We start from the raw sequence: 14,245 nt of genomic DNA, 5'->3' as shown, positions 1-14,245 counted from the left end.
TGGCATACATTGACATCCAGTATTAACTTCCAACACTCCAGCAGAAAAGCATGGTCCCTCCTTAGGAAGCAGGGCAGTAGAGCCCCTAATTACCATAGCAAGAACTCTAAAATAAAGCCGGAACTTACAGCAAACAGAATTGTTGGCTTAAGTAGAGCATCAGCAGGCACAAAAAGGGATGAAACAAGGCAAATCCTAAACGAGCTTAAGATGGAACTGTCCAGAGCTGAAACAAACTCGCAGTTCTCCAAGGATTTTTCTGTTGCAGAGATCTCAGCTGCTTTGAAAGAAACAAAATCGGGGAAAGCAGCAGGCCTGGATGGTATCCATCCTGAATTTCTGATGCAAAGTGGTCCTAGAATTATGGAATGGCTTGCTAAATTCTTTAGTGACATCCTAATGAAAAAAAGGCTCTCACCTCTTCTTAAAAGAACTAAAGTAGTTGCTGTTGTGAAGCCTGGGAAAAGTGGCTGTAATGCGGAAGATTTTCGACCTATTTCTCTACTGAGTATCTGCTACAAACTACTAGAGAGATTGATCTATAACCGAATCTCAGCTACAGTACTTCAGCACATTCCAGTTGAACAGGCAGGATTCAGACCTAACAGGAGCTGTTGCGATCAGGTTCTGGCACTAAACAGCCATATTGAGCACGGCTTTCAAGAAAAAATGAAAAAGGTTGCTGTGTTTGTAGATTTATCATCAGCCTATGATACAGTCTGGTGAAAAAGGATGATCCTGAAGTTCCTGAAAATTATCCCTTGCAAGACCCTAGCTTCCTTGCTCAACAACATGCTATGCAATCGCCTAATTCAAGTACATCTCAATGGAAACAGAAGCAGATCATACAGATTAAATGATGGATAGCCGCAGGGTTCTGTTCTTGCTCCACTTCTCTTCAATCTCTAATGGCAGATCTTCCATCTACTGCGTGCCGTAAGTTCATATATGCTGACGACATAGCCCTAACAGCACAGTCCACAGACTTCAAGACTGCTGAAGCCATTCTCACACAAGATCTCCTAAAAATGAATAGGTACTTCAACACCTGGCGATTGAAACCCAATGTAAAGAAAACAGAGATTAGTACCTTCCATCTAGACAACAGGAGAGCCCATTACATTCCACAAGTTCCATTCAGAGGCCGACAGCTAAAATACTGTGCTCATCCAAAATACTAGAGTATTGTGCTGGATCGCTCCTTGACGTATAAAGAACACCTCTGCAGAACAGCAGCAAAGGTTAAAACACGTAACAACATCCTTCACAAACTCAGTGGCACTAGTTGGGGAGCAAATGCTAATGTCCTCCAAACAACAGCTTTTTCCCTAGCATACCCAGTTGCAGAATATTGCAGCCCTGTATGGATCAACAGCGCACACACAGGAAAAGTTGATGTCCAGCTGAATGATACTATGAGGACAGTGTCTGGCACGCTCAAGTCCACACCACTTAAATGGCTGCCAGTATTAACTAACATCCATCCTCCTCACCTTCGAAGGCTAACTGCTCTGAAGAAGGAATGGTTAAAGTGTACTGCAAATACACTCTTGCCAATTCATCAGGACTGCAACCCTCAGAAGCATGGAAGATTAAAATCTCGACATCCATCATGGCAACTAGGAAAGAGGCTGGTTGAATCACAGTACAACATGAATAATGCCTGGAGGGAAGAGTGGGCTGCTTCAAACACTGACCAGCTAGGATTGATATCTGACCCTTGTAAGAAACTTGCTGGGTTCAACTTGCCAAGAAGTATCTGGGCTTCGTTGAACAGGGTGCAGACTAGTCTTGGAGGATACAACTTCTGGCTCCACAAATGGGGAAAACTGTCCAGCCCTCATTGTGACTGCAGTGACATGGCTCAGACAGTCCACCATGTTGTAATGATGTGCCCACTTCGGAGCTTCCAGGGAGGATACCATGAACTTCATGCGTCAAGTGAAGAGGCAGTGAATTGGCTAAATTCCCTGGATATTAATAATAAGTTAATTTCCATCGATTGATCCTTTGTCCGATTATTGTTTTTCTCTACTTTAAGTGTATATAGTTTTTAAGTTGATATTATATATATAGTTTCTCTGTATCCTCTATACACCATATGAAATAAATAAATAAAAATACTACTGAATGGCGCCATCAATAAACTGATTAAAGGAGCTAAATTATGTAACTTGAAAAAATTATATTTTCTCAATGTACATAAAAATTTAACAATTTTGAATTGGTAGATTTAGTTTATAATCTATAAACATGGCTTCCCATGTGTGTCACCGGTGGTACAAACATACAAAATTTCTCAGAATATCTCGAGGTAATAGTTGCAGATGACATTTCAGACGATACCATGCAGCGACAGTGAAAGAACATATTTTTCATTGTTGCTCAAATGTATTATGAACAAATACACTTCAGAAATATCTAGATCTATCAGATATTCTTTGGCAAATATATATTGAATGAAACTACATCGAGGAATATTAATATCATCTTAAAGTTCGTGAATATTTTAGAAAATTTTAACCAATCGATTTTTAATGTATTAGAGTATAAACGTAACCTTGTAAAGAAATTAAACTGATGAACATGGCCAGTTTTCAGAGATAAATTATCTACTACTAAACACAACAGTGAATTCATTTTACAAAGGTGAAAAATTAGAGTATCCTCCTGATTCAATACAATAAATATTCCATCATTAGAAGGAGTAAAGGAATGTGACAACAGTGAACATGTACAACATATTCCTTTTTGTATAGGGTTTGTGGTGTACATACTTTGTTTCTTCTTTGATGTACGGCAGGAGTTGATCCACAGTGTGTTGTTCTATGAACATTTCCTCCTTTGTGTCTTCAGAAGGCTATAAGTAAAAAATAAGAAAAGTAAAATAATGAAGTGAAGAAAAATATATAAACAAGAAACAGCTGAGAAAATAAATTTCACAATGGCACAAAAAACCTACTGACCAGGTCAGGGATGAATGAATGAAGCCACATAGGAATTGTGCCAGCTGCCGAGGCCTGTCGCACTCCTCTGGGGCAATGATTACTGACTGACAGATGAAATAAAATAATAATGGAGTGTGTTGCTGGAATGAAAGACGACAGAGAAAACCGGAGTACCCGAGGAGAAACCTGTCCCGCCTGCACTTTGTCCAGCACAAATCTCACATGAGTGACCGGGATCTGAACCCAGGAACTCAGCGGTGAGAGGCCGAAGTGCAGCCGCCTGAGCAATGGAGGCTCTCATATTGGCACAAAAAGAGTGTAAGTAATTTATCCCCAATGTAAAAAATATAAGAATGGAAAGGAACAGACAAGTGATAACAGGGATAAGGACATGAAAAGAAACACATTATAGGATAGCACTAGACAAGGTAGCAATAGAAAAGGAGAAACTTGATAAGACAAAGACTTACCCTATACCATTCCTTGGTTCTTTTCCTCCTTCTGTGGATCCCTAAATCCACAATGACTACATATTTTCTTTATCTTCTTATATTCACAGTCCCCTGTTCCCATCTTTCTATACGCGACTTGACTCGATGCTTCTTTGATCCTTTCCATGTTCCTGTACACATTCTTTCCTAAAACACCTCACTGTAATATCAAATAATCCCACATTATTCCTACCACATTCCAAACAAGTGGATAATGTTTAAATTGTAACAATAGAAATATCCTTGATCCCTCACTGTCAATCAATCAATCAATCAATCAATCAATCAACACTGATCAGCTTTTAGAGCTGTCACATAGGTGGCAGAATATTTATCCATTACTAACATAGGAAAAGAATTTCAAATTATCTTCATGTTGTAATCTTTCCTACTTTTAAAGAACACTGACTTAAATGTAATCATCTGCTAATGTCAGTCCAGCGATCTCTCCAATGACAACTCACAATATACCACTTAGACACACAGCTTGTCTCCCTTCTCCATGTCTTCCCAGCCCAAACATTGCAAAATCCCTGTAAGGCAACTCTGTTGTCAGAAATCACCCGCAAGAAACAGAGCTGCTTTCTGTGGATTATTTCTTGCTCTCTAATCAAGTAATCCTAGTGATGGACCCATACTCTTATAGTGGCCTTGCAAGAGGTATAAATGCCCTCTTGTATACACCCTCTAAGTTAAATAACCTCATATAATCATTACAGGATCAAATAAAGCTTCACCTACTCTAATGCTTTTAATTCTTTTTCTAGAAATATAGCCACCACTTTAGACACTATTTTATCTAACTTGATTACACATTTTTAGTCAGTATTCTCCCATGATCTACCCCATCAAAAGCCTTAGGTAGGTCAATCATGATACAGTTCATTTGACCTCCTAAATCAAAAATATCTGCTACACCTTGCTCAAATGCTACAAGTTGAACTATGGTACAATAAAACCTAATAAACCTGAACTTCCTTCTGTCGAACCAGTTAGTAATTTTGTAAATGTGCATAAAGAATGCTGTCCAAGAACTTGCATGACTAGTCTTGGCATTATGCTTACCACCCTTTATTTATGCAACAACTCTTCATTTGTTTAGTGTTCACAATGCATTATGTCTTCTGGTATGTGCAAGAAACATTTTGTTACTTTCAATGATCTGTCACAGTCTGATCCTTGGCTTTGACAATAGGAAAATGACTAAGATATGAGCAATGCTAGTAGTGCCATTACTTATGCAGCCAGTCCCTGCTATAAATGGTGTGAACATGTTGTTCATTGCATTGGTTGTTCAGTGAATTTCAGTGGGCTTGGCAGACTGATATCTAATAGCAACTTCTGGCTCAGTGAGGGAAGCTACAGAAAACTACCACACTCCCCATTTCCGCAGTATGTCTAGGCTATCTATGACCGCTAATGGTGGTGCTGTTAATGATACAACCAGCCTTCAGAACTGAGGTCAGAACATACATACATCTTATTGTCAATGCTTTCTTTTTATCATAGGTCCAAGCAGAAATGGGTGAAACTGTCATCTGTGTCAGGTACTGCAGAAGGACATGGCCATAACACTTTTCTCAGTGATGGGTGCGATGCCCATTTGCTGGTGAACGCTGTCTTCTCTTTTACGTGACACAGGAGTGTGAAGCCCATCAACTGACTTTGATTCTCCATAGCTCTGTCAGTCTGTCGACATTTGAAAAGCAACAGAAAGTACTACCATGCAATACAGTGGCACCCTTCAGTCACAGAGTATGTCTGTGAATACCGCCATCTCATCTGCGCTGCATTTTTCCCAACAAGCACTTCAAAAACCACCCCACCATGAGTCTGCAGTCAAGATCCTAGATACCAGAATAAACTTGGAGTCGTAAGACGGTTAGGATGAGTCCAGTTATCCAGTCTTCTTTTTGTTCATTCTAAGGTCGTATTGTGAGAAACTGCTATTACAATCTACAACCTGATGCCGCAATCAGCAAGTGCAACATCATCTTCAAAATAGAGTCCATGTTGAAAACAAAGAGCAACAAGGACAGGGCGGAGCATTAGTGTGCACCGACCTTCACTGAGAAGCTTCCCGAGATGCTGACACAATCTGTGGTGGTAATACACAGTGAGATTCAGCAGCTCAACTAACATACATATGGTTATAAGGGTGCTATTCCACTGCGGGCATACAGTATGGTACTGATGTTCATTGAGCACATTTTGCACAAAATTCTGAACCCTAGCAAAATCTTATATCATCCGTTCACCATGAAATAATGTACCAACATTCCTTTACCATGTAACTATGTTAATGTGTCATGCCTCATGACCGGGTGTAATGCAGAGGAGATTCAATGCATAATGTATCAAGCAGTTTAGCATAGTGGATGTGGCTACGCTCGCCTACCAATCAATAGAATGTGCCAACGGCGGTTTGAATTCTGTATCGTTCAAATATTTTTCATCAGCATGATGTTTGAATACATAATCGTAAGCCCACATTTGCCACATTCAAACAGTAGAATGACAGTGTTTTTCTTTTTGTGCTCTGCACATACTCCACTGGTTAGGACCTGAAAGTACTGTGATTTCTGCTGTCATTTGGCATGTTTTCCACACAGGAATACGTTGACATGCTCCTCATTTATGGGCAAGAAAGACAAAATGCGTAGAAAGCACTACACCTGAACCAGAAACATTATCCCCACAGGCATTCCACCGTGTTGAAATACGCTTGACTGCACAACAGTTGAACACCAGCCAGCCGCCCATCAGGCGAATACTGCATGGACATAAATTTCACCCATACCATTTTGAGCTACACCAAGAGCTCCAAGGGTGGGATTTCGAAGCTCGAATGGAGTTCTGTCTGTGGTTATTGAGCAGGCTGGACAATGATGCAGCAATCTTATCGCATACTGTATCTTGTTCTCGGACGACTCGCGCTTCCACAATAGTGGGAACGTCAATCGCCACAACATGCACTGTTGGAGTCCGGACAATCCCCCTTGGGTGCGACAGGGAGCCAATCAAGTGCGATGGGGAGTGAATGTTTGGGATGGAATCTTAGGGGATCACCTAACTGGACCTTATTTCTTTGAGGGCCATTGGACAAGCCCATGCTACCCGCACTTCCGGCATCAGACACTCCCACTGCTGTTGGAGGGGAGCCATTGCACCATCGTTTGACGATGTGGTTGCAAGAGGATGGAGCTCCACCGAAATTCGACTTTGCCCATTCATAATCATCTGAATAAAGAACTTCCAGGGAAATGGATAGGATGAGGAGGTCCTGATTCTTGGCCCGCCAGATCAGCGGATTTAACGCCATTAGACTTCTACTTATGGGGACATTTGAAGAATGCCCTTTACACTCAAGCACAGGAAAATCCAGATCAGCTGCGGCAATTTATCACGGACGCCTGCCGAGCAATTACACCAGGAATGCTTCAGCGCGCAAGACGGTCTATTGGACACCGGGCTCGAATGTGCAAAAACCAAAACGATCATCACATCGAGCATTTGGTGCGATGAAACACTGTCAGGGCTGCTAAGTTCCTAATATTTCTGGTCTGTATGTGTCCGGCCTACTAAATAATTGGCCCTCCTGTGGGCCAGAAACACATTCATTCACACACAATTTGTATATAAGAGGGTATTTAACTTACACTGAGTGCGGTACATATTAAACAAATATTTCAAAAATTTGTAAACTTTGCTCCGGACTCAAACCTCTCATCTGATATGCAAGCCCGCTCAACCACGCCTTTTCCAACTACGCTGCGGTTCCCTACGGCACACTGGGCAGCTTATAGCAATTATTGGGTTTACTGCGGTCACAATAGCAACTTAGTGTTTCGGTGGCATGTCAGATTCATATGATCTAGAAGGCACACGCATGTCTTCAAGGTTTAATACGAGAATAACATTACGTTGTCCTATCACGGTGAGGCGGTAAATACCAAGGTATCTGGTTGTGTTGTCTGAGCATACTGGCAGGGCAAATGTTTTCATGACGGAATGAATATTGTGGGCGGCATACAGTGGAAGAGGCGACTGAATCACGCTGTACAGCATCTTGATCTAAATGATAAGCACTTCTGATACCTCAGGTCACAAGTGAAGACCAGATTACACAGTGTAGAACAAGGTCAAAAACCATTTGAAGGTCAAGGAAGACAATATACACTGTTGTTGATCCTATCATGACTTCATCACTATCTGGGCCTAACAAAGGCTCCCTCACTATCAAGCAAAACATAATAATACAGATTTTTACAACTATCAAATATAGAAAGCAAAGCTGTGAAATGAAAACCTACATTCTGTTCTCCAGTCAGTGAACGGCTCAGGGACGGAATGAATGAAGCCCCAATCTTGTGGCGAGGATAGGAATTGTGCCTGCTGCCGAAGCCCGTCACACTCCCCTGGAGCAACGATTAATGACTGACAGATGAAATGAAATTACATAGATTAGTGTTGCTGTAATGAAAGATGACAGGGAAAACTGAAGTATTCTGAGGAAACCCTTTCCCGACTCCAGTTTGTCCAGCACAAAACTCATACAGAGTAACCAGGATATGAACCATGGGACACAGCAGTGAGGCTGATGCGATGCCACCTGAGACACGGAGGAATAGAATGCATTCCTGTCTCCCTAATAAAAACTAGAGGCCAATTGGCCAATTTGTGGCCCTAATTTTGGGACTTATGCCACCAGAACCGTTTTGCTTGCCCCAAGAATAATGATTTGGTCTTCAGACAGACAGAAATATGTACTTCAATACTGCTGTTTGTAGTTCCTAAGAGTCGGCAGCCTTGTATAGCATGCTGTCACATATTTCCAGACAAAGAAATGTAACAGACACATAACACACCTAAATGCCCATTCTGTAAGTGGTGACTGCTGGTGTTAATATTGAGTGAGCACATAGCTAATTTTGCCCCTGCTGAAATTAGTCAGCTACTAAGGGTTAAATTCTGATCCCTAAAAAGTTATCTGGAATGAGACTTACATGTGAGGCATTTCCTGTTCCTTCGTGCCAGGCTGGTTCCTCTTTGATCTGTGTTTCCAGCTCCATTTCACACTGCAAGTGAAGTAGTTAGAAGATACCAGGATTGTTCATTCCTTCCAATGACCTTACACTGAAAAACAGGCCAGGAAAATATATTATCATTTTGCTGTCATTATTATCTAGATTATTTGTCAACAGACTAAGCAACAAGCTTTTAAGTTTACAAGATTGTAATTATCATCATCATAGCAAAAACACATCAAATTCAGATTACTCTTGATATTGTGATCATAAATATACTGTGGAAACACAAGTTCTCTATGACTGATATTATGATCACAGCCAAGGACCTCCAAATTTACATGTCTGTCAATACAGTGATAACTTATATAGAATATCTAATTTGACATGACTGATGATAGCATCTTCATAGCGAAGGACCCCCAGTTTTAGGACAGCTGATATCGCAATCATAGCTATATGACATACAGTTTTACATAGAAATTAAACCACAGCAAGATGACTTTTCAATTTAAAACTTGAAGGTAAATTGAGTGTGATTGAACTATACAAAATGTCTTGAAAATTCAGTGACAATGCCATTTGCCTCTCACTCTGATCACCCGACTATATTTCTACCATTTTTATTGTCTGCGCTTCTCTTCAAAACTAACTGAACAATTCCCAGTGCCGTCACATTTGTTCTATCAAACTTTTCCTTTTTAGGATCAAATTCTCACAAACCGTTCTACTCTCTTCAAGTCAATTAAGTAACTGTGTATTTGAGGCATGTTCTATATATATATATGATCTTCACAACTTCTGATAACACCACATTTGGGAGGCATCATCTCTGTTTTTCTCAGCACCAGTTATTTTTTTTTTTGCTACTTGTTTCACGTCGCGCCGACAAAGACAGGTCTTCCGCGACAATGAGACAGGAAAGGGCTAGGAGTGGGAAGGAAGCGGCCGTGGCCTTAATTAAGGTACAGCCCCAGCATTTGTCTGGTGTGAAAATGGGAAACCACAGAAAACCATTTTCAGGGCTGCCGACAGTGGGGTTCGAACCTACTATCTCCCGAATACTGGATACTGGCCGCACTTACGCGACTGCAGCTATCGAGCTTGGTATCAACAGTTAATATCCATGTCTCACTTCCATACAATGCCATACTTCACAATCATTGTTTTTTAACCTGCTGAATCTAAGGAACTTAAAGGAGAAAGGATTGGAGTACAGCCAGGATTTAGTGATGAAATTTAGAGATATTGAGAAGGCATATAACAGTGTACAATGGGAAATGGTCTTTGATTCACAAATAAAAAATGAAGGCAGGCAGAGCAGAACAAATTATTGAAGCCATATTGAAAAGTGAGCAAGTAGTATGGAAGATATGATAGGATAAACAAACTGGTTCAGTGTAGAAACAGAACTTCAACAAGGATGTGTAATATCCCCTCTACTCTTACAGTCATAGATGAAATACACAAGAGTATATAAGAAAAAATGGGAAGCAAAGAGACCAAGGCCTTACTCATTGCAGATGGCACTGTAATATGAGGAGAAGATGAAACAGACGTACAAGAACAAGTTACTGTATTGAATCATGAGATTGAGGAATATGGAATAAAATAGGTGTGGAGAAGAGTATGACATTGTTGGTGATAAAAGATAATATAGAAGGAAGAGAGAATATTGAATTAAATGGAAGACCATTAGAAGTTGTGGAGAGACTCAAGTATTTGTGGAGTATACTTATAGAAGATGAGAAAAAATAAATGTTAATAATGTTATTTGCTTTACATCCTACTACATACGTTTTTTACAAAATTTACAAAATTAGAAGTTGTGGAGAGACTCAAGTATTTGTGGAGTATACTTATAGAAGATGAGAAAAAATAAATGTTAATAATGTTATTTGCTTTACATCCTACTACATACGTTTTTTACAAAATTTGGAGATGCCAAAGTGCCAGAATTTAGTCCTGCAGGAATTCTTTTACATGCCAGTACATCTACCTACCTGAAGCTGATGCATATTTGTACCCTCAATTACCACCAGATTGAGCCATGATCAAATTTGTCAAGTTGGGGTCAGAAGGCCAGCACCTCAACAATCTGAGCCACTCAGCCCAGTAATGATGGGAAAATAAAGAGAGAAATTAGAAAGAGAACTGAACAAGTTTTACCAATGTGCATGATTTACTGTGTGGAACAGGAACATCCCAAAGAAATTCAAGAAAATTCTGTACCCAATGTGTTACACTCTAATTTTGATATATGCGGCAGCACATGGACAGCAACAAAACATGACGAAAGGAGAATCTACGCAGTCACAATGAAATTCCTTAGAGGAATAATTGAGAAGATATGAAGGGCTAAAAGCAGAAACATAGAAAACAGGGAGAGAATTGGAATTCCTAAGCAGCAAGACAAGTAAGAGGCCAGTAAGCTGAAATTTCATGGACACATGATGAGAATGGAAGAGGATAGAGTTCCAAAGAGAGTATTTAGGCAGATAATAATAGGAGAATGATGAGGAATGCCCAGAAAGAGGATGGATACCGTGAAGGACAGTACAGAAAAGAGAGGAGTGAAAGCAGAAGAAATATTGGAGAAATAAGGGAGTGTTGGAGATATAAAAACTGACAACGTCCTTGATTCACAACTCAACCCACAAGACTGGAAATGGAAAATGAAGAAGAAGAATCTGGTAAATGGAAGACAAATATTTTTTTATACAACACCGCTATACGCTCATTTCATCGAACAATGCTAAAAAGCTTTCTTTATATGTCTGTGCATGTCATGTCAAATGAAACCACAAATGGGTTCTTACCAGAGCACTCCTTGAAGGGAGTTCCATGTCAGACAGTTCGTTTAAATGTTGAGTAGTTTTTATTGTTCCCCTGGTGCTACGAAACTTGTCTGTGTTGAATATTGCGAGTGGTGGCTCATTGAATTCATTTTGGCCAATAGCAGGGTTCATTAGCCAATTATATTTTACTGTAAAAGTACAAGTAAAAGTCCACAACTTCTAATGGTCTTCCATTTACTTCAATATTCTCTCTTCCTTCTATATTACCTTTTATCACCAATACTGTCATACCCTTCTCCACACGTATTTTATTCCATATTCCTCAATCTCCTGATTCAATACAGTAACTTGTTCCTGAACTTCCGTTTCATCTTTTCCTCATATTACAGTGCCATCTGCTGATAACATCTGCAGAGGCAGGCTACTGTTAAGATTTTAAAAAATGACAAATAAATATACGATATAGCTGTTGTGGGGAAAATGAAATGAAATGGTGTACGGTTTTTAGTGCCCAGTATCCGAGGATAAGTTCGACTCGCCAGATGCAGGTCTTTAGATTTGGCGATGAGGATGAAATGATGATGAAGACGACACACACACCCAGCCCCAGTGTCAGATAAATTAACCACTTATGGTTAAAATTCCCGAACCTGCCGGGAATCGAACCCGGGACTCCTCTGACTAAAGGCCAGCACATTAACCATTCAGGTATGGAGCCGGACTGTTGTGAGGTAGTGATATGATACAGAAGAGTCTCCATTAGAACACTGATATGCCAAGAATTCTACACATTCAGATAATCTTACAGATATTCTAAACTCGTAAGATTTTGAGCCCTATTAATACATTTCGCAGCCTACCGTGTAAAAAGCACATTAACATTCACAGCGTCATTTTGGATCGCACACAGAATTAAATAACACATCAACACGATAATTACAATTACATGCTACATCTTGTAATTTCTTTCTAAAATCACAACCCTTAATTGTTCAGGTGCGCAGAACTTCAGAAAACTTGTCCATGCCATTAAATTTAGATATCCGATTCAGTGAAACAGATACACTGTCACAACACATAAGGGGAAGAGTTGCCGGGAATTGTAACGCAAAGGTAAAGAAAGCTAGTTAAGTATACATTCTTATGATTCGGTAAAACTAACATTAAAAAGGTTAAACATTACCGAAAATGTGTTACAGCTTATGGACACAGCGTAAAATGATAGAAATCGCAGTTCCTCAATGAAGAAAATATTAGGGAAGTAATACAGTTAACGGAATAAGCTGTAATACTGGACTGGCCAATGCGCATCTTATAAAACAGCATTCCAGACATTTCGAAACCAAACCAGACATCAGTCAATCAATACTGATCTGCATTTAGGGCAGTCGCCCAGATGGCAGATGTAGGTGAATGGACTAACTATCGGGCTATGCGAGGACTAACATAACCATGATATCACATGTTATATAAAATAAATAATAATGGTTTATTCCATATCCCAACATCTCTGTACACCTTCACACAGCTTACTACGCCGTAACATATCCAACAACTGCTCACATATTCACAACTGGTACATCCTACTATTCCACCTCTACTGCTGCATCTCGACGACTGCTGGTCTACCCAACTAGTGCTGCTGTAATACTGTTTCTTTTTCCGTCTAGCGCCTGACACTCAGGAGGTATCATCGGCTATATTCGCTGTCACTCGGCTCATGGTGCCGAACGTATCGTGTCGTCACAGGTCCCGCTTACGTTTGTACTTGCGAATCACGAAGTGAAACCAATTAAACTAGTGTATTATTTCATTCTAAAATAGTCAAGAATAACGTCGTGTGCCCAGTATGTCCTACCCGTGCTTCGTTTTATTATAGACAAAACTTTCTTTTCTTTTCTTTCTATTTCTATATTTTTGTATTTAACAAAGGCATTTGATACCGTAGATCACAATATACTCCTCAGAAAACATGAAAAAGAAGGCATTCGTGGAATTCCTCAAAACCTAATTAAAAGCTTTCTTTCTAACAGAATACAAAAGGTAAGAATCAAGGATACTCTAAGCAAAAGGGCTCAAGCAAAAAATCGGAGTACCCCAAGGAATAGTGTTAGGACCAATTCTTTTTCTGTTATATATCAATGATCTGTGCGAGCTAAACTGTAATGCAAAAATTAACTCATATGCTGATGACACGGTAGTCACAGTCACGGGTGAAACTTGGGAGGACACCTTCAACAGAGCTCAAGAAACCTTCGTCATAGTTCAGAAATGGCTAAACAACCACCTACTTACTTTAAATAAATATAAAACAAAATTCCTCTGCTTCTCGCATAATAAAACAATGCAACCCCCAGAAAACTTAACACTAAAACTCCACATACCAACTTGCAAAAATACTGAAAGCTGCAACTGTTATACTTTACAGAAATCAATACGTGTTTCATACCGGTACCTATAGATAATTATACATAGTTATCTGAAATGGAATTTTCGTGCATCAAATTTTATCAATAAACTTCAGAAACTTATTTATATATTTTACAGAATTAGAAATGTTATTTCAACAAGCGCCTTGAAGTCTGTATACTGTACCATTACGTTACAATTTACGTCAATGGACATGAAGATAGATCGGATGAAAAATGGCGCAGGTCAGCTTCAAGCGTCAAGAATGCACGGAGTAACCTTTTATGACAAGTTGATCGCAATTAAGAGGCATAGCCCGGCGAGAAGGAAAGGGAACTCTATGAAAAATGAACAATTGTACGTTAAAAAAAAGAAAACGCCCTATTCGTATCTACTTTGGCAAAAAGATTACACCAGAAACGAGCTACAAAATTGTGATTACCTAACCAGAAGAACAGCTATTATAATCGAGAGAACCGTACTAGAATCCGTACGCGGGAAGAATCCAATAACAAACTATCGAAAACTACTTAAAAAAGAAAACGGCAGGGAAGCATGTATAAGACACTCCG

General features: G+C 39.7%; 1 protein-coding gene across 1 annotated transcript in view; it reads right to left on the bottom strand.

The window, feature by feature from the left end:
* The window catches only part of LOC136875058 (zinc finger protein 28-like), a 32,393-nt gene extending 19,443 nt beyond the window's left edge, over nucleotides 1–12,950 (bottom strand). The window contains exons 1-3 of the mRNA XM_068227967.1: nucleotides 12,828–12,950; nucleotides 8,446–8,575; nucleotides 2,778–2,860 (exon numbers count right to left, since the gene is read on the bottom strand). Of these exons, the coding sequence (XP_068084068.1) occupies nucleotides 2,778–2,860; nucleotides 8,446–8,511 (149 nt within the window). The 5' untranslated portion in view covers nucleotides 8,512–8,575; nucleotides 12,828–12,950. The remainder of the gene's footprint in view (nucleotides 1–2,777; nucleotides 2,861–8,445; nucleotides 8,576–12,827) is intronic.
* Between the last annotated feature and the right edge of the window lie 1,295 nt (nucleotides 12,951–14,245).

The sequence above is a fragment of the Anabrus simplex genome, chromosome 5 (genome assembly GCF_040414725.1).
Source record: "Anabrus simplex isolate iqAnaSimp1 chromosome 5, ASM4041472v1, whole genome shotgun sequence".
Classification (NCBI taxonomy): domain Eukaryota; kingdom Metazoa; phylum Arthropoda; class Insecta; order Orthoptera; family Tettigoniidae; genus Anabrus; species Anabrus simplex.
This window is presented reverse-complemented; position numbering and strand designations above follow the sequence as displayed.